Source organism: Gymnodraco acuticeps, unplaced genomic scaffold (assembly GCF_902827175.1).
Source record: "Gymnodraco acuticeps unplaced genomic scaffold, fGymAcu1.1, whole genome shotgun sequence".
Classification (NCBI taxonomy): Eukaryota; Metazoa; Chordata; class Actinopteri; order Perciformes; family Bathydraconidae; genus Gymnodraco; species Gymnodraco acuticeps.
The window spans coordinates 1,412,711-1,434,163 of NW_022989947.1; the positions used below are offsets into that span (position 1 = coordinate 1,412,711).

General features: G+C 43.9%; 1 protein-coding gene across 1 annotated transcript in view; it reads left to right on the top strand.

Annotated features, from left to right (window-relative positions):
- The window catches only part of efna3a (ephrin-A3a), a 61,830-nt gene that overhangs the window by 34,717 nt on the left and 5,660 nt on the right, over positions 1 to 21,453 (top strand). Inside the window, exons 2-4 of the mRNA XM_034210260.1 lie at positions 19,024 to 19,325; positions 19,557 to 19,622; positions 21,132 to 21,209. Coding sequence (XP_034066151.1) covers positions 19,024 to 19,325; positions 19,557 to 19,622; positions 21,132 to 21,209 — 446 coding nt within the window. The remainder of the gene's footprint in view (positions 1 to 19,023; positions 19,326 to 19,556; positions 19,623 to 21,131; positions 21,210 to 21,453) is intronic.

A 21,453-nucleotide genomic window follows, 5' to 3' on the forward strand; every position in this document is an offset into this window, starting at 1 on the left:
CACTGGCAGAGCATCCTCTGTCCCAAATGGATTCTTAAGTGGAATAGGGCAGCATGAGCGAAGAGGTGTGAGGGAGGTAGAGGGGGTGAAGATTGCAAGATGATGTAGTTAGGGAGCAGAGCTGATCCATTCATACTTTGCAAGGGCGATTAGAGAGAGTGTTTTCAATGTAAAATCACTGTCTTTACAAGCTGCTGAAAGTTTTACTGAGCAACCACTATAATGACAACTGTTTATGGCAAATTCACTCAGCTGAAGCTAATTGCTGTATGTGGGTTGAATAAGACTTCCTTGACTGTTGAGTTATTCTGCTTCCTACATCCTGGTGTCTGGTGTCCAAGGTTGGAAGAAGCACCACTCTGTTTTATTTCGATGTTGTAAAAAATAAAGTGCTTGTTGCAACTTCCTCTGGATAAACAATCCCACCTATCGCCCATGTCAGCTTGAAGCTAGCAGTGAGCTTGTTAGTCATCCAGTGTGAATGATGGACAGCTGGCATGTCAGGGTTGTGGAGTTTCCCATTTTAACCATTTCATGCTTTTCAGTTATTCATAGGTCTTTTGCTTAATACTTTTGACTTTTTAATTTTGACACGTCAAAGTAGAAATAACACATGTGAAAATATTAAAATGGCTGAATTCAATTTGGCTTTGTGCATGCTGGCTTACTGGCTTGTTTGGACCCTTGAATACAACACATACCTTAAAGTTATTAGTTACACCTGTGCTTTCCTAACTACTACATACATTTAAAATCTGTCATTGGTCTTGGTCGAATGCACTTATTATAAGTCGCTTTGGAGAAAAGCGCCAGCTAAATGAAATATAAAAAAAATAAAAATGTTTTGGAATAAAAAAATCAGTTCAAGGATAATACATAATGCCCTGCACATACTGGAATGTAGGCTATTTTATATGAATATCTGGAATCTTATAGGTTTTTGTAAGTTCTAATGTGCTTTAAAAGGTGTTTGCTTGATCTGAAAGGTTATTCCAGTCTAGCAACAGTTTAGATCAGATGATGAAAGGTTTTTCTTTAAAAGCAGCAAAAGTGTTTTTCTTAAAAGCAGTTTTGGTCAGTGAATCAGTAAAAGCATATCATAGCGTATAGATCGACCTCCAGGATGCAGGACTGTGAAGCAGCTCGTGCTCTCAGTCTCTGAAGCTAACGCTAACTCCAGCAGCGACAGTGCCGAGCTGGCAAAGCACCATTTAAGGTGGTGGGTAAGATACGGTATCTAAACATTACCATCACTGGCCAACTGCATGCTGTGTTAGATATAACACTAGTTGTTCATTTCATGGTTCGTATTAGAACATTTTGCATTGATATCAGTTATATCAATGATGCCATATCTTAATCAATGTGGGCCAAATTGGTCATTTTCTAAAGAGAACCTGTCAAGTTTATGGTTAATACTCAACCAGTATATGTGACAAAATAAAAAGGTCAATGGTCCACTTAATTTAACTAGTTAATAATGACTTAGCTTGAAAAAAACTGTCATGTTTAATACTGTAGAGACATTATTTCAGTGATGATTGATTTATTTATAATTGATACAAATGTATCTTGTTAATTCTACGTGTTCTTCATAAATACAGGCTTGGTTTGTTCAATGATCTTCTTCAAAAATGAAATTTTGTTCGTGCATGCTGAGCAATTAGATATTTTATCCAGGTGTTGTAAGGAGAGTACAAGAAAAAGGAAGAATGAGAAGATAAAAGAGATTTTGCTCATAACTAGAGGAGGGTCAGGGATCCTTCTTTGGTATTTATGAGACATGAAGAGTGACGTGAAAATGTGATCAAATGGAGGAGACAGAGCGAGAGACGAATGTTTGATAGAGCAACGATTACTGAGGAGGGGCTGAGAACTGATGTCGGGTTGCAGCACTTGAGAGAACAAGAGTAAACAACGAACCAACGCCGAGCAATCAAACAGACAAACAAAAAAACGTAGATGAATAAGGAGCTGCGAATGGAAATGAATAGAAAATGAAGTGGGGGTCGTGAGATGTGAGGAGACTAGGAGAGAGGCCACAGGGAGGTTGAGAGTAAGGGTGAAAAGAGAGGGAGGGAATGGTGGAGAGGAAGATGAGAGCAAGCGAAGGAGGGAGGTTGTTGTTTTAAGATCAGTACGGATGAGTGCGTTTTCCCTCTCTGGGGAGGGGGGGCCATCGGCTCTCTATGTCTGTCACTCCACTCGTTTATGCGGCCGCTCCGAGGGAGAGGAAAAGGGCGCTTAGTCGTTGGTGTGTGTTTTGAAGTGCCTCGTGTGAGAATGGGGGCAATTTTGTAAAAAGGACTGTAATGCTCTTTTCATCACTTTTCAGTCACCGTTCCTTTCATGAGGTTGTTTTTCTTCCCTCCACCTCCACCCTTTTTTCTCTTCACCGTCTCTTTTCTCCTGCCCTGGTTTTCCTTTCTAAACACAGGTCGTTCTGTTCTTAGTCTATTGTCTTTAGAACACACTATAACAGGTTTGATGGTCACAGGCTTGCATTAGTTTAATCTTCTGATGTTTTTATTTAATATCTCTAAAAGGTGAAAAAATGAAGAAGTGAATAATGCCTGTCCCATAGTTTTTGCAATCCAAAATCTAAAATATTGAATTTGCTGAGAGCTAAACGCAGCAGATCCTCATATTTGAGAAGCTGGAACAACTCAAATTGTAATTGATTCTAGATTTTCATGGATTTAGCTCGATACATTTCTTTGATTGTGACATTTTTAGAAGTTAAACTGACTTATTTTATTTGAAACTATTGAAAGTCGACATTCTATGCAGATAATTTGCCATTTTATTCATTTATGAATCATTAATTCCAATGTTATGCATTGATTTACATCATAATATGCGTCTTTAACTCCCTACTGAATGTAAAAAGAAATACAAGTGTGAGAACAATGCATTTGTTGCAGTGAGGATGATAATTGCAATTAGCCGCTTTCCACCCCTGCTGCTCACTTAAAATCATAGACTAATGAAATTAATTTAGTATTAGCGGGACTCCGGACGCTCGTGCAAAAGCATGTCTGGGATACATTACAACTCTTAAATAAATCATTCATTAACTAAAATATGTCAAACAACCGAACGAAAGAATACACAAATAAATGTCAATGCTGGTTTTACGGTCTGCTTTTTACTGTCTGTGGAGGGACCAAGCTCCATTATTTAATTTTACAACTCAGACTGGCTGACAGCTGATATTTAATTAAAGGCCAGGATCAGTCAAATATATTAGCTAGCTGATTTATCCGTCTCTAACCCAAGCAATAAGTAATGTCTGCCCTGTCATAAAGTAAAATACGGCTCTGTTCGATGTGATAACGTTCATTTAGCTTAAATTACAACGTGTCAAATGTTCCATTTTGGTTTCTAATAATGATATCAGTATTAGCTGGCAGCAGCCTCTAAAGCCCCTTGGACAAAGTTATCATTGTTTTTGCAGGTAGGCAGGCCTGTCAACCTGATGTGTGTTTTGCCCAGTTGCCATGAAGGTTATCAGGCCGGCGCACAAACTACACTAGAGGTGGGGCGGGGGGCTGGGGGCGGCTCCCCACAGGTTAGGAGGCATAAGTATGCAGCGCCAGTCAGGTGCTTATTTTACCTGCGTGCGTGTGTTTGCGGAGCTGTCTATCCATGTGTCTGTTTATCCACATGCCTCTTTGTGTGTGTGTGTGTGTGTGTGTGTGTGTGTGCCTCCCAGCAGGGGCAGCCAAAGTGCGCTCCTCTAATGTCATCCTGTGGCCGTCCTCCAGCTAAAAGCCAGCGGCTTGCTCTCCTCCCCCAATGTCACCTTTCCTCCCTCCACTTTTTACTTTCTCCTCCTCCGACGCCTCCTCCTTCTTTCTCTCCCTCACTCTCTCTCTCTCTGTTTGTCATTTTTCATCATCGGTCCGTGTTTGCTAATCTCCGTCCTTTCTCTGCTCTCCGTCTCAATCCATCATCTCTACTTGGGTCTTGTGCTGAAGGTTACCGAGTCGCTGATGGAGAGAAGACGAGGAATAGACGATCATAAAGACTGACAGGGAGGGATGAAGGAAGGGAGGGAGGGGTTGTCCTCTTATCTCTCTCTCTTTTTCCCTCTGTCTCTCTTTCTGTGTTTTATTTTCCATCTCTGCATCCCTCTTTCTTTCCCTCTGTATCCTCCTCTTTTCTCTTTCTTTCTCTCTCCTCCCTCTGTTCCTCCTCTCCTGATCTATGCCCCTCTCCATATGCTTCTCCCTGTCATTTCTGCCTTGACACCGCTCACCTCTCCCCCCTCCTCCCTCTGGATCCCCGCATACTGACAGCCGTCAATCTCACACTGATGAACACACTTTGTGGAAACAGCATGTGAAGTGTGTCTTTTCCCCCTTAATACATTGTGAAGCCTGTTTTAGTGGCCCAAGTCAACAGTTAACCCTTTGATGCTCTGAGCCACGTGTATACATGTTAAAGGCAGTCACCTTCGTCTGTCATGCTCCAGAACATATGAATGCAACATACACACTAAGCTCAGTACATTAGAGCGTATTTAAACACATAAGATCGCATTCAGAGCTGCTGTGTGTCTCGCTTCACGGGCCGGCTGCATTAGGCCCGTCTCTATCTGAAATTCTAATCGGCGCTCGCAGACATTACTATTCAGTCTGTGCTACCGCCGGCTGCCTGCACAGCGGCTTAGCTTTGCATTAAAGTTCTGTAACCGTGAAGGCCAAAGTCCATTTCATAACCCCCACATTTGTATAACATGTTGATAAACACAATCTGTGTGTTACTTTCTGCCCTCAATCTCTGGTCTCCTCCCTCCCCGCCGCTCTCGCCTCACCTTGGCCTCCGCCGGTCCAACTTCAATGTTTTTATTTGCCTCGGCACATTCAGCGGATCCATTCCCTTTGTCACAACTTATTTATGCATTACACATCTTTTCTTAATAATCTCTCCTCTCATCTTTCAATTTTCCCTCCTTTGCCACCCTCCACCTCTGCATCCCTTTCTTCTGCTGGGCTTAAAGCGTTTCACCTCTCCTCTATCTCCCTGCCTGGGCACACTTTCCCCCGTTCGCCTCAATTCTTATCTTCCCCTTTATATTCCTTCATCTCTTCTTTTTCCTATCCTCCTTCTCTATCTTCTGCCCAGTAACCTCTCGCATCCTCCCTCCCTGTGCCCTCTATCCCCTCCCTCTCCTGCCCACCCCCAGCTGAAATGAAACCCCCGTCGGGGCTCGACCACGTCTCCCGCCGAGGCCCAGCCACACGGAAAAAACAAGATAAAGTATATCAAAACTACCATGGCTTCAGCGCTCCATGGGCAGTGTATTTTTTTGGATACCATTTCACATTCTTACACACACTCCTTGCCCTGCTCCACCCAGTCTGTCTGTTTCTCTGCCTCCGTCTGTTTTGCCTCCGTCTCCCTTTCCCTTCCTCCTCAAACAGGCATTGTCCCGGTCTTGACAGTGAAGCGGGTCTGCAGTGATTAACATTGATTAAAGTGGCTAACGAGTCTCGTTTTTATTCAGTTGGAGAGAGGATGTGTGTGTGTGTGTGTGTGTGTGTGTGTGTGTGTGTGTGTGTGTGTGTGTGTGTGTGTGTGTGTGTGTGTGTGTGTGTGTGTGTGTGTGTGTGGTGTGTGTGTGTGTGTGTGTGTGTGTGTGTGTGTTGTGTGTGTGTGTGTGTGTGTGTGTGTGTGTGTGTGTGTGTGTGTGTGTGTGTGTGTGTGTGTGTGTGTGTGTGTGTGTGTGTGTGCGGGGGTGCGTGCGCGCGCGTCTGTCTCTGAACATGTCCACAAAGCTGTCACTCATCGGGGCTGGGTGTGTGAGGAATGAAAAGCCCAGCTGTGAGTGCTTAGCAGTCGAGGTGGCTGTGTGTTTGATGGCATTGTACACAGGAAACCGTGTGGTTGTGTGTGTGTGTGGGATTGTGTGTGTATATAGTATATGGCCTACATGAATCACCCTCACTAATTCTGCTGCCTGTTTAGCGGAGACTCTCATCCTTTGTTTTTCTGCCACATTTGGATCATTTTACACACAGAAAAAAACTGAACACCCTGCAGCTTGATTCAGCTTCCAATCATGTGACCACTCAAACTTTTACCTCATTTTACCTGAAAAACACATGGAGTATGTCATGTTGTTTTATTATTTGAAAATACACATGGATTTGTGGAAATGTCTGTTCATATTTGGTTTCTGGTGTCATTTTGGTGCAGAGCAAAGACGGATATTGTTTGATATGCTGTTGTTCACGACTGGACAATATGGTTGGAGTCTATAATAAAATACCTAGTCAAATGTAAAATGGATAAAGAGTTATTATGTAGTGAAACTCTGCAGTCCCCCTCAGCTGTACAAAGCATTTTAACATCTTTGGTTTGTTTTAAAATCCTTCAAGAATCTTGTTTTTCCTCTCACTGGTCATTGTTTTAAGCAAACAGTCTCCAACAACTCTCTGAACACGGCCTTCCAAGCTATCAATATTGACCACCAGCTGTTGAACATAGGTGAGCATTTAGCAGCCCTTTTTTCCACCAAAACAAAGCATAAAAGAGGGTGTTAAATTCACCAGGTGGCCAGAAACACACCATAAAATGGTTTTATTAATGTTTAGCAAGCAAATACAATCCTGTTATCCTGATTACTGATGATGGGCTGATATCTGATGTCAGGTTGAACAACAACAAAAGTAAACAACAAACCAACACCAAGCCAAACAGACAAACAAGAAATTGCGATAAATAAGGAATGAGGAAATGAAGTGGGGGTAGTGAGATGTGAAGACACTGGGAGATAAAACCAGTGGGAGGTTGAACGTCAGGTTGAAGGTGATTATAGGTGATAATGATATTGATGTGTTTACAGCCTGTTACACTGCCCTCAGGTAACAATCCATTATGCACGATATTTAGCAATCATATAAAAATACTGTGGTTCAAGTATACTGTGGTTAAAATGTCCCCACAACTCATATTTGTGCTCAGAGTTGTGAAAAGATGATACCATGCATGATAATATTTTCTTTTCACTATATCTGTAAAGCGTCTTTGAGAACCTGTAAAAGCGCTAACAAAATAAATCCATTATTATTATTATTATAATATTTCATTTTTACCCAGCTCTATTGTCGGCTGCATAAAAGCACACCAAGTCTGTGGTGGTTCAAACTAAAGCAGAGAATTAGCATGTGCTCCGTGTTATAGGAGCCATGTGTGATTGAGCGTGTTGATCCAGTGTTGTACCTGAGCAGCGGTAACCCTCCTGGCTGAGGCGCTGGAGCTGAGTGAGCCTGAGTGAGCGCACAGATTCACATCCGACATGGCTGCCTGAGCCATAAGAACAACTCCATGAATTATGAAAGGGCACAAGCCCATCGCAGGGCTGCTCTGAGAGGAAGAGATGGAGGTAGAGATAACTACAGATTGTAGATGGGGAGAAAGATGAAGCAAAGTGAAAGAAAATGAAGGAGTGAACGATGCACTGGCACAAAAGAGAGAGGGATAAAGGCTGCATGTGTAGTGGAGTGAGAGGGTGTTTGTTTTGCAGTGAGGGAGAAAGTGTGTGTGGCTGTCTTTGTGCGAATCTTTAGCCTGTATGTCAGAATGATCGACGTTGCATTGTTCCCAAATCTAACCAGCTGCGTATCTATGCCATTGGATTTAGGCTCGTCACTGGGTCCACAAAGGCAACATTTTCGCTCAGACATAACATACACCACACAGGCTTTGTTCCAGCCTCTTCAAACAGTGTTCACTGAGGAGGTGTGACAGCACGCCAGGCGGGGAACTGCTGCACACCATTTCCAAACCTCGGCAGAAAACAGAGGAGATATGGAGACTGGGGGATTTTTTTTATTTTTACACCAATTATCTAATGTGTGATCTGGGGGCCTGGCTGGCTGTCATGCAGCCTCTGGTTTATTCTGTCTTTGAATCTTTCTAGTAATCTTGTTGCCACTGCTGAGCCGGTGTCACAGCAGTGAACTCCAAGACAAGACAATTCCATTAGGAGATGGCACGAGGCGGCATTCATTAGTGGCCCCGGCCAGATGCTGCGCCGCATATCGAACTGATTCCTCAGGACAATGTATTGTGCCTCATCACAAAGTTGTTCCAGAAAGGGGGTCTCTATATATTCAGGAGGAAGCATTGAGAGAGCAGGTGGATTTGGAGTATCATTGTGCCTCCCTCCCATCCCTCATTCTGTGCCAGGTCTATCTCAGCCTGCTCAGTATTCAACTCTGTCCACTCAAATCTTCTCTCAATCAATCGGAAGTGTTTAAGCAGAAAGCAGTGCAGACATGAAGCGTGTCATCCTCCTGCACCCAGTGCTCCCAGTGTCTCTCTCCCCTCACCGTCTGCATCGCCACACAGCAACTGTGGTGTTAGAAAGTGTCGGGAAGAAGCGCTGAGAGATGCCTCGCCTCTGCAATGATGTTTCACATCCTCTACACTCCCCTCTTTATCTCCACTGTTACATAAGTGCCTATATGTATGGGCAACCTTCACAATTCATAGCCTTGGGAGACAGGTGACTGATGTAAAGGGAGGGGGGATATAGCAGGAGCCGAAGAAAGTATGAAAGAAAACACAAAAGATGTAGAGGTGGTGGAAAAAAAGAATATTTGGAGGAGAGGAGAGAGAGAGAGGAGTGAGAGCCGTGGTCGGTCAATTATTCAAGAGGGGCTCGTCGTGCCCTGGGAGCTGCTTTGAACACGCCTGCCGAGCGTCACCTGCTAATGGGCCACAGATTGACATGCTACCTGAGCAGACCCCACCCGTCCCCCGTCCCTCTCCTCCAATGTGGGCTCTTATCAGTGCTCTCTGGTGGAACGTGTAAATAATTACTCCATGACCAGTCTGCTGTGGGAGCTGGAGGATTGAAAAAAGAGGATATCTTTTTTTAAAAGGGCGATGGGTTATTTTAAGAAAATAGGTGAATTATTTATGTCAGCCTGCTCGGAAGTGTTGTGTGCATTTGCACTACCGCTTGTTAGGTGTATTCGGGGATACACAAGCTAAAAATGACGTGAGGGTGTTTATTCGGTAACACTGTAAGTTGATTGCATTTAGCCCCTGTCACCGGGGAGTGTATTCATTTTGCTTGATGTTTTGTGTGTATGTGCCCGGGTGTTTGGTGGTCTTTAGGGGGCTGGCGTGCGTTCATGAAGCCCTGAAGTTGCCATGGCTTGGAGATACAGTAAAAGGCCAGATTATTCTACTTGGCATCCATTAGTTTGGCGCTACCTGAATATCGTCCAGTATAAATCTGACCCAGAACTACTTTCCTTCATCTTCCTTTCTTCTTCTCCACCTCTCTCTCCTGTCTTTGTTCTCTTCCTGGCTGAGAGAGATATATGTGTGCCAGCCCAGATTCGGGGCTTAAAGACGGAGTTATTATTATTTTATTTTTTTAAAGTGAATACCCTACTGTGGTTGACTTCCTGTGAGAGCAGCCGAGCCCCCACACTTTAACTTCAAAGCTTGTATACTACACCTTGATAATGGAAATGGCATTGATTTTACAGGGCGAGGAAGCATCTGTGGATTTACATTAGTGTTACATTTTACTCGAGTTGTGTTTTTTTCACATTCACTTTTCCACACACGGTTGTTGAATGTCTTTGTTTATCTTTTGGATCCATGAATACTATACTGATTTATCTCTTGAACTGTTCTTCTCTCGTGTGTCCTCTGCTCTGTCAGTGTCTGGACAGTTGGAAATGGGTGAGATAAGCACTCTGTTTTTGTACATGGCCTAGCGGGAGCTGCCTGGCACCCTCGCTGAGGCCGTGTGGAGAATTCATCTTGATGAGAGCTTCTTTTGTGTGTCACCTCCCCTCCGCTATCTCGCTTTCTGTCTCTCTACCTGTCTGCCTCACGCTCTCTCTCTCTAAGGACAGCACCCTTTATATTTAAGCAGCAGAACTACAATTGAAATTGGTGATGTCTTCTCTAAAGAAACAGGTCTGGTCTGTGACAAGAAGAGGCAGCATTTGGCTTCGGCTGCCACAATGTACCCACACCCAGGGGCGCGGTTTGCCGACAGGCAAGGCAGGCAACTGCTTGGGGCCCCGGACCAGAAGGGGGCCCCCAAAGAAGGTCGATGAAATTGGTCCACAGCAACGACAACATTAAACCCCCTTTGAATTTACTGCAATGACACATTGGCAACCCCCCTAAGGGGGCCTTATGCATAGCGCGCCGTCAAAAGCTGCTTCAAAATGTCAGTTTAGCAATCTCCGCTCCACCGGGAGGGGAGACATGCCCTCCAACGCATCCAGTGTTGGGGGGCATGTCTCTTCTGCCTGGGGCCCCCGAAGTGCCCACATCTTTTGGTCAGACTCAATACCAAGTGAAAAGATATTGATCGTTCGTGTCGAGCTTCTGTGTCATTTCCGCTAATCCAACAATGTTCAGATCAGATTTCAAAGAAAATGTTTAAGGCTGTGTCCTTGATAGAGGTTGTGAAGGTTTTTTTAAAGACACTTTGAATTTTTATTTATTTTTTATTGCCAGTTTTACAAAATGTTATGGTCTAATTTGCACTTCATTAATTGTTTTCTGAAAGTACTCAAACTGTTTTATTTTCATAATGCAGCAGCCACCATATGGGCATTAGGTGCGTAGAATCAACACAGATGTTTAGGCGACTACATAAAAACATTGATACCTGCCCTCGATAGTTGTTTTCAGTTGGCCTTTGTAGTATATTGTATCTGTTCCTGTTCAGATGCTGCTGATAGTACCCAAGACCAGGCTCAAAACCTGAGGTCACCGAGCCTTCGCAGCAGCTGGCCCTAGGCTCTGGAACACTCTGCCCCTCCATGTGAGATCGGCCCAGACCCTAGGGGACACTAAAGAAGACTCACTTCTTCTCCCTGGCCTTCTAGTCAGAGCGGAGCACGACTCATGACATTTCCCTGTGTTTGACTCTTATATTTGCTGTTGTAATTTATTGTCTTCTGTTTGCTATCGCAAATTGTTTTTATTCCATGTACAGCACTTTAGCTCGACCAAAAATCGTTTTTAAAATGTGCTATATAAATAAAACTTGACTTTTTTGACAGCCATTTTCACAGAGTTGGTGGGGTCCATTATCAATATATGAATGCAGGACCTTTGTAGGAGAAGGGCTCTGTGGAGAATGAGTTTCATTATCTGACGACATCATTCTGCAGAGCCAGATAAATAGTGAATGAGAGGCAGGAGGGGGATGTATGTGAGACAGTAAATGAGAAGTGGGCTCGCGCAGAGAGCAGATGTGGGCGCTGGAGCCTTTATAGTGAGGGACAATTAGAGCCTCACCTTGGGAGAGGTGGACCCTTGTTATCATGGCTTGTCGCAGGATATAATCGCACCACCAACTCAGGCGGATGGATGACTATTGGAGGCTGGTCGTGACCGGGGTCTAACTGCACCCCCTCATACAGCTGAAGATTTTCATTCTTCATTAGGACAAGAGGGATTCCCATTATCTTTTCCCATTCTCCATTTTATTCTCTTTTGTGCGTGTGTGTCATCTATCCCGTTTTAATGATTACAATTTCTGCATGAGCAGACTTTTGGACATTACATGACTCCAGCCCAGATAGTTTAGCCACTCAAAATCCCAGTTGCATTAAACTAAAGCATAGTCATTAAAATATGGAGTTTGATTGCTGAATTTGAGTGCTCGCTGTGTTGCTGCCAGTCTGAGCTGCCACACCGATGCAAAGCCTCGAGCACAGGGGCAGCTTCAGCCAGAAAAGCATTCCCAAGTGGTCATTGGAAACATTTCAGTGTAATAAAAGGGAAAAAAACATGCCTAGTGGCCTCAATTACATTTATTTTATGCAAAGAGTCTAGTTGGAGGAGAGCCACGGTTTAATATTCAACTGTGTCATCTACATTTCTGTTTGATATTTAAACTTTCTCTGTGGATGTCTAGAAAGTAAAGAGCAGCTTCAGCCACACAGATTAATCAATGGAATGTATGCCGTTCATATTTCTTCTGAGCAAGCTGCCAGCGACCCATAATGCTTTGCAAGTGATTTAATCAGAGTTTGGCGCTGTGGTGTTATTATGTTGATCATCATCAGTTTTGTTTCCCTCAATGCCACAATTCAATTACAGAAGCCCATCGAGGCAACTTCCAAACACTAAGCACCCTTTGAGTGGGCCAGCCTTTGCCTTTGCCTTCGGAGCATTTAAATCACACTTCTTCTGTTGTTTTTATTTAATACGTTATTGAAGTTTGAACAGGTAAAACTATTTAGGGTGTTACAAGAGGAATGACACATTACAGTAAAACAAATCTGTGTGTATCACATAGTAGTAAAACAATTAGTTTTAATTGGCCAAGTGTTAGCATTTTAGTTTTTCTCTGTTTTGTGTCGATGTTTATTGAATTTATTTGGTTTTTAGACCAGCTGGTCTGACAAAGGAAGCATATTTGAAGCTGTTCCTTTAGGCTGCGAGAAATGCTGATGTTTTATAGACGAAAGGATGCATTATTTAATAAAACAAAAAAACAACTGACAGATGAAGCTCTTTTATCAGACATTTTGAGTGGGTTTTGCCACTGAATTGCTATCATTGTTATCATCTGGTGATCCTGTTGGAGGGTCCCAAATCCCCAGATTGGGAACTTGTGTGTATTTGTTGTTTATTTAGTCGAAGCTAGCAGCTGAGGCTCGAGTCCTGACTCATCGTCTCCTCCATCAGCCTGGCAAATAATTCCTCGCGTCCTGCAAGAAATTCTTTGTACTTTATTATGAAGCGCCACTGCATGCCGCTCTCATACAGTATGTGCATACAGTTAAAATGGCTAATACTTTACATTTCTGAACGGGTCCCTGAAGCTCCATTACACCCACTTTCCTGCAGGAGCGGCCCGAAGCGAGGCTGAGGGAGACACCGAGCAACTGAGCTGCAGGGAGGAATCAGCAGAAAGTCCGTCCTTTCAACTGAAAGATCCATTTCTTAGCATCTGTGTTGGCAAGATTCTGCCCAGCTGCTGGATGCTGTTCTTTAGCTGAGGCTGCACTGTGACCTCCTGCTGAGAGGGGGGAGCACAAAGATTTCGCTTATAGGGGATCAATAAAATATCACTTTAAAGCTGAAATCCATAACTTTCTGCATGTTCAAACTACAGCCGCAATTGAGCGTTTAATTCTGCCGTTATGAAATTGTTTCACATCATTGTTGTTGGCATGCTGTGTAAATGTCATGACCTACCAACATCATCACAGATGTAATAATTACCGCAGTGATTTATTTGGTTTGAAAGCGTTGGCATTTTTGAGGCTGAGAGTGGAGCACACTGGATATGAAGACAATCTTTTTCTTTCGTAAATCATATGTTTTTAGCTTAAAGATTTGTTAAGACTCAGCATCGGATAAAAAGGGAATTCCTGTCAAGGTGTCCTTGAGCAAGATTTCAGCAGAATATGCTGTGGGTAGGTGATGCAGCAGTACAGAATAGCTCCCGGGTGCGGGGATCTGTAAATGTTAAAAACGTTATTGCGAAGCTTCCCTGAATTAGATAAAGGGCAGGAGAGAAATGTGGCAGAGCTCCTGGAATGAGTGAAGCAAAGGTAGAGGGCGGGGGAATGAGCCGTGGGGAGGTGATACTGAAATGGGTAAATATGAAAAGGTAATGTTCCTCAATTTCTTTGAGGCCGGAGTGGACAGAGGTTGTGGAGGAAACTGGGGGATGGCTCCCAGTGGTCTGATAGTAATGGAAGAGAGTTGCAGCGTCTGCCTCTTCCTGCAGTCTGGCTCAGCACTTGTTTCTCCCTCAGTCCTCCATTTTGGATCGAAACATTGTAAACTGGGCCGTTAATTGCGGCGTTAACTCAATCAGTGACGACTCACAGGAGATATTGCGTGTGTGTGCGCTTGCATGCATGTCTGATGTTGTCTGTGTCCTTTGTGCGCATGTGTGCGTGCACAACTAATGAGTTTTGGTGCTGAGGTACAGAGAAAAACAGCAGAGCCCAGCTTGTCCCTGCCATGGGACTGGATTGGAGGAGTCTTGTCGGCGGTAAACAGGCGATCGGTGGATGGCTTTAAAGTCACGCCATGTCGCGCATCGGTAGCTTATCCTCCTGATGAGGCTGATGTAGATTACCCCTGAGAGTGTGTGTGTTTTAAGGTCATCAATGAAGAGGCCGTGCTGACCTCATCTTTACTCTGAGCGGCTTCGATAACTCAGACAGTGTCCCCAAAGATAGTTGTAAAAGTCTAATGAACTCATTTTTCATGGCAGCCATCTTGGAAAGCTTTAATGACAAACAACGCAGACACCAAGAAACTTCTTTACAGTTAATTAGACATAGATTATTTACTGTTGCTGCACTGGGTGTGATAGTCTGTGCACCGACGAGCAATTATGCAAAAGTCGATTCTTTAAATTGAATCATAGCCTACCGCCACGGTGCTACTTTTGACACGGAAATAATCGGTTCATGGTAAATTGTAAACGTGCAAACCAACACATAGAGCAAATTGGAGGTCAAATTGTTGAAGTATTTGCCAGAAAAAGGGAATCCTGGCACAATAAATATGTTAGCATTGAAATTAAAATAATGGGAAATATTAAAACCACTTTGCTTTAAAAAAAAAAAAAAAAAAGACCTTCATGAGTCAATTTCATTTTCCAGTGTGCACTCATGATATTATTTCACAAAAGTCAACCCCCTGCTGCTTTGTGAATTTAGAAAGAAAAGTACTGGTGTCATTGTACTCTTTACAGCATTAATAGCTTCAGAGTGAAAACCCAAGTGTTCTTTTTTTTCAGAATCTATTACAGCCTTTTCTACTGCAAGGTTGGACTTTGTTTGTCAAAAGCAACAACTTGTCTCTTCAAGCTGTTTTAATGGATTTCGAAAACAGTTTGCGCCTCTGGTATGAACCTGCAGCAGCAGAAAGAAAGGCCACTGACTTCAGACTGTGGAGAATACCTCGATGAATTTAGACTTTTCATATCCATTTATGTCAGTAGGGGGGAAAAACAAATAGAATTGCGCTGGTATCATTTTCCTTGAAAGTCAGCAGCGCGTATATTTCTTCTTTGATGATATCTGGCAAAACTATAGAGAAAAATGACATGGATTTGTTTCAGTTTTACGCTCAGAGGAGCAAAACAATAGTGATTGACACCGCTCGCGTGGAAAGTGAGGGAAATATCCCCTGATAATTCCTCATCTTTGCTTACAAATGATTATTTCTGGTGTTTTATTTGTTCCTACAAAAATTAAATGTGTTCTGTGTCTGTAGAAGATGTTCTGTTTTTGTCCACTGTATGCCTTTCCATTGTTATTTATTGATACCGGCAGTATCCTCCAAAGACTCTTTTTAGCGCAGAAGTGAAAGGTGCAGTGGTGCTATCTTTGTCTTCTCTCCCCCCTCCTCTTTACCTCTTTCTTTCCCCGCTATCTGCCTCCCCTGGCAGTCTTCACCACAAGTGCAGCCTTTACTAACTAGCTGCACACTCCCACTCATAGGAAAATGATGATGAGACAGAAAAAGCAGCACAGAGACAATGCACAGCGGGAAGAGGGGGAGAGATTTGAGCTGCGGGAGAAGATAGACAACGAGAGAATGAGAGCCATCAGTCTTTTTTATGCACTTTTACCACATATATGTCCATCCCCGGGGAGCACTATGTCTCTGTCTGCCTCTGCCTCTCGTTCTGTGCTTTTCACTTTGTTGTCATCATTCAGTGCGTTTCCCTTCCTTCCCCCCCTCACCACTGTAACTTATTAAATCTCCTCTCACCCCCTTCTTCTGTTTCTCCTCTCCTGTCCTCTCTGCCCTGCAACCTCTCTGTCTTGTGCCGCTAAGTGGACTGCTTATATAACAGTGTACACCTAGAGGGACTCCTCTCACCCAGCCAGCCCGTTCTTCTCACCCCACCCTTATAGTCTCCTGTTTCTTCTCTTCTGCACCACCTTGCCTTCTCTTCTTCCTCCAGAGTCATTTTTCTTCCTCCTTTCTCCTCCTGCTTCTTATATCGCTGGCTTTATGATTGGTGCAAATGGGCCTCCTGCTGTGTAGCTATGTCTACTGAAGCTGAAGTGATAACCAAAACAGTAAAGTAACAGAACCGCATGTTCATCTGGGGATGGACCATGGAAAGATAATTGGCGACACTTGAAATAATTGTTTACAGAAAATAAGAGTTTACCTAGCTGAAATAATTGCCAAATGTCCTGCTCAAATATAAGGAATTGTTTATTTTTAGATCTCACATATTGGGTTTTTGAATGCGGGTTGGACAAAACAAGCATTTTACTCACTTACTGACATTTTTTAGGCTAGAGAGTCAATACATTCATCAGAAATAGTGATTTGTTTAGAAATGTATTGTTGTATCGCACTAGATTCATCCACAGCTTGTACACTGAAGTCCCATGGATACATCAAAAAACGTTTTTATTGTTCGTTAAGTAGCCTCTCGTGCAAATATGTTATATGTTCTCAAGAAGCCAGTAAATCTTAAAGCATAAAGAAAAAAGATATCCCTTGTGAGTTAGCAGCATTTGCTGTACTCTCTCAGTAGAATCGGAGGATGAAACAAACCCTCTTTATTTGTCACACATACATGCACACAGCACACAAAGTGAAATGTGCTCTCTGCTTTTAACCCATAGTACTAGGAGCAGTGGCATTGAGTGTTATCCATACATACTATTTCACTCCACACACACACACACACACACACACACACACACACACACACACACACACACACTTGCGTTCGGCTCCTCTCACCTATTTCTCAATGACTCCATCACTCAGACTTTTTACACGCACATCCAGGATTCTCCTCATGGCATGTTTTCATATTCAACCCTAGCTCTTTCTCCCACTTTCATCTTGGGTCTATCTGCCTACCATTCTTTCTACCGCACACCCCCATTGTACTGCTTTATGCCCTTCTCTCCCCATCCCAAACTTCCTCCCCTCCTCCACCACCAAGCCCCCCTCTCTAAATATAGTCCCTTTGAAGCATAGCTGTGTTGTCTCTCCCTGCAACACTGCAAGACAAAAGTCTGTCATCTCACATCTGAGCAGCGAGGACAGAAAGCACAGATAAGATTGATGGGCCTAAAAAGGAACACTGGTTAAGAGAATTGATATTCATCTGCCTCAGCGTATGTGCAGTGTGTGTAAATGAAGAGGGGAGGAGATAAGAAGGATGGTGCAGGTGAGGATCCAGTAAAGAGTTGTAAGAGAACAGTGAGGAAGATGGCAAGACAGAAAGAGAGGGAGAGGTGTTATGACATTTCTGATCCACATTTTGTAATTGAATAATAATCTCTCAGGGGGCCTGACCCAGTAACGTATGCACGGATACGCACGCAGCTTTGTGCGCGTGTGTGTAGGCACAATGCATACACAGTGAGGGGTGATGTGTGTGCTACTCTAGTCTGTATGTGTGTAATGGAAAGAAGAGAGAAGCAGGGGAGAGAAAGAATGAGTGAAAGAGGGGAGGTTAGCTCTTTAACAACAGACAGCGCAATACCTCCACCTGGTGGTGAAAAAGGGTCATTACTGCTATAGTTGGTGCACGTTACACATCACTGCAGCCAAGTGAATTCCCTTCTCATCAGCTCACCTGCAGGAGCCCTTTTAATGACTTCTACTTTGTATAATTACAGATTGTGTAATTTACATAATAGGTATACTTAGTATTATAAACAGTGAAGATCACAGTGTGGTGGCGGAATGCAAAATCATGCCACATCATCGCCTCAGTGAGGACACTTGAATCACGGATACTGTACTGCCATGTACGTCACGCACACTTTACCTTAGAGTGGCCTTCCTTACCTGCATGCAGCACACTCGTCATAGAGTGTGTCGTCATAATAATATATGTTATTTCTATAGCGCTTTTCTTGAACCCAAAGACGCTTTACATTTGGGAGGGAGGGTAGACAAACAAAACAAAGACAATGCCAAAAATAAACCGTGTGCAGGCCGCCTGACTGTCGTCATAGAAACCGTGTGCAGGCCGACTGACAGGATCTCCTTCCGCCTCGATGACCTGGCTGGCTCAGGGGGAAAGACAAGAGGGCAGATTATCATTCTCAGCACTGTCCTAAGACTCGCTACGAGAAATGAAGAGAGGGAATGTGTGTTTTTATAGGTAGAGGGGGGAGAAAGGTGTAATAGTATCTCGCTCAAAGAGAAGAGGGCGTTAATGTGCGCTTAGGGGAAATGTTTATAGCTCTCTTGCCTCTTTGTGTGGCTTTTACATTTACTATGTGCTCAGTTTTATGTCATTGTAAATTAATTTTCTTGGGTTTCCATTGAAGGGGCCTTGGGACTTTCGGGTCTTGAAAACATGTTTCATTTTTTTACAGACTGAAGGATCAAATGATTGACTATCAAGAGAACTGCGAGGTTAAGGGGACAGTTCAAGCATTTGGAAATTCTCTTATTTGCTTACCTCCCAAGAGTCAGAGTGAGATGAGAAAAACACATCTGTTCAATATGAAGCTACAGTCATGAGCTTAGCTTAGCATAAAGACTGGGAACAGGGGAAACTGCTAGCCTGGCTTTGTCCACTAGTATCTGCTTACCAACACCTTTAAAACTAACCTGTTTACATGATATATCTTGTTTCTTTGTAGAGTCTAAAAACAGTTGTAGTTTTATTAGGTGTTATGTGCTGGGCTATTTCTTGACTGGGAAAAAAAATTGTTTTTCAGGTGTCTGGTTGCCTGGCAACCTAACGCTGGCAACAGGCCTCCAAATGACAAACTCCTCCTTTAACCTTTAATGAAAACAATTGAAGCCCTAGTTACTAATCCACAGTTCTTTCAGGCTTTTCTTCCTATTGTATTTCTCATTACATATTGTTATGCTCATAATGTGTTCTCTGACAATGTGAAATTGTGGCATTATTGAAGTGGAGGCTTTGAATAAGCCTGTTGGTTTTCTGCCATGTATTGTACTCTATCATTTGTTATCTTAGGTATTTTAAATTGAGTAAATAAACCCTAACTTCCCTCTCCTCTTCTATATGTCTTTTTCATTCAGGCTGCGAAAGGAGGGATTCACGGTGCAGGTGAGCGTCAACGACTACCTGGACATCTACTGCCCGCACTACAACACCAGCCAGCGCGGCACGTTGGAGCGCAGCATGGCAGAGCAGTACATCCTCTACATGGTCAATTACCGTGGCTACCGCACCTGCGACCCCCAGCTGGGCTTCAAGCGCTGGGAGTGCAACCGGCCTCACGCGCCCCACGCTCCCATCAAGTTCTCCGAGAAGTTCCAGCGCTACAGCGCCTTCTCGCTGGGCTACGAGTTCAATGTGGGCCAGGAGTACTACTACATCTGTGAGTCAGGCCTGCAGACGCTGGGTTATTGTGATGCTGAACATCTAATATTGTAATATCTTCCCTACAGCTGCTGTCACGTATTGATGGCGAGTGGGTGTTGCTAATAGATTCTGGAAGTTGAGCTGGGGACAAAAGCTGCAGCGCTGCAGTTTGCACAGCTGATGTTGAGGGTGGCCTGCAGAGGGCACAACGTTGACATGATGTGTGTGTGTTTGCTCTGTGTTTTAGCCACGCCCACCCACCACCACGGCCACAGCTGCCTGAGAATGAGGGTCTACGTCTGCTGCTCCACCGGTGAGACCCAACAACCCCGTCTTACCTCCATTTAAATCCATTTCTTCCCCTCATGTGTCACTACCCTTCCACTTTCCTCTCCCCTCATCTTCTAAACACACAGAGGCAGAATGAAACACACAAAGAGACACAAAACTAAGATCTCACAATAGTTTTTTTTGTTGCCGCCTGCTCACTTGTTGAAGTTTTGATGATGGCGTCTTTTCCCTCGAAGCATACTTTGAGAGTGGCGGCTTAATGTTATTCTCTGTCTCAGTGCTATTACAGTAATGCTCTATCTCTCTCTCTGTGAATGACAAGCTCTCGTGAAGCCATTCCAAATATGTAAAGAAAAAAAAAATGCAGCTCTCTCTGTCACTCCCCATCTCTCACTCTCTGCCGAAGCTCTCTTGACCACTCCCTCCCACCTCATCCCTCTCCCCGACTGTCTGTTCCTTCTTCTCTCTCTGGCTCTGTGATGCCTGCTGCCCTGTGTAGTGTGTGTTATTTTTACCCTGGTAGCCTGCTTTCTCCCCTGCAGGCCTTTGATCAGAGAGCCCAGTGCTGAGAGCCCCCCCCCTCTCCTCTAACCTTGTCAGCACTAATACATCCCACACTCAGGCCAGTGTCAGCCCCTGTGTGTACACATCACCTAGACTCACCCCCCCCCCCCGTCCCCCCCCCTCCATCCCAGTGTCACGGCTAATCTATTGATGTGTCTTCCACGCCTCCATTTGCTTCTGTGTGTGTTTGTGTGCATCGCCGCGTGTGTCCGTGCTGTGTGTGTGTTTGTCTACCCACGCTAGTTTTGCTGGCCGTAAATCTTTTTAATGTGTCCGTGTGTGCATGAATGGCTGTGTGTGCATTGGTGCATTTAGTCAGTTTACAATCCACAACCTTTGCTCAGCAAGGTCATTTTAACAGCTTGCTATCAGAACGCTGTTGATTTGAGCTGCCTGCAGGCCGTTTTCATTTTCCCTGCGTGTCTCCCACCTCAACCCTCACTCGACTTTAAGATAAGACAGAGATGTGAATATTCATGACATATGCTTTACATTAGCGGAGAGCTGCAATTTGATTGCTACCAGCTTCGATGTAGATTCACTCTAAATGCTATTTCCTCCTCCTAACTGGGCACAATCAAAGGCTCACAAAGAAGCAGAAAACACACAAAAGACACACCAACACATCATTCATTCATGGGTATTTTGGCAATGCAGACACAAGGTAATTCTATGTCTAGACGGACAGCTAATGTTAAAATGATTTCTGTCAACCGGTTCCAAATGCATTTCATTTTCAGATGGAAGTATGATTCTCAGTGCAGGATTTCTTCAGTGGCACGGGCACACCAACTGCTCCACACTCTGCTATATCTGTATACAATTTAGTGGTGCCTGAAATGCACATTTTACCCTGTCTTCTAATTTTAATGAGGTGTTCTTTTCTGCCTGTCTCTCTACATCGTTATTTCTCCCTCCTCTCTTCTCTCTCTGTGTGTGTGTGTGCTTGTATGTGCTGTGCGCTCAGTTTCCCAGGCAGATGATGACTCCAGTCAGACCTCTCCCGACTACACAGTCAGGCCAAACATCAAAATACACAACATTGGTGAGTGACTGAGCTGCTGAAAATGAACAGCAGCCAGATGCTGGTCAATATTTGGCTGAGTCTGCAAAGCTCAATTTGTGCCTCAATCAATATGGAAAGGAACCAGTCATTTGTTTTTTGTATTCTATGTTTGGCAAAAGAAAATCCACAGACCACGGATGGTTGATGAGTAAACCCTTTATTTTTATGCTCGAGAGACTGATTCAGTAAGACTACAGTATGAGCAGTGCACCTGGAGTGATTC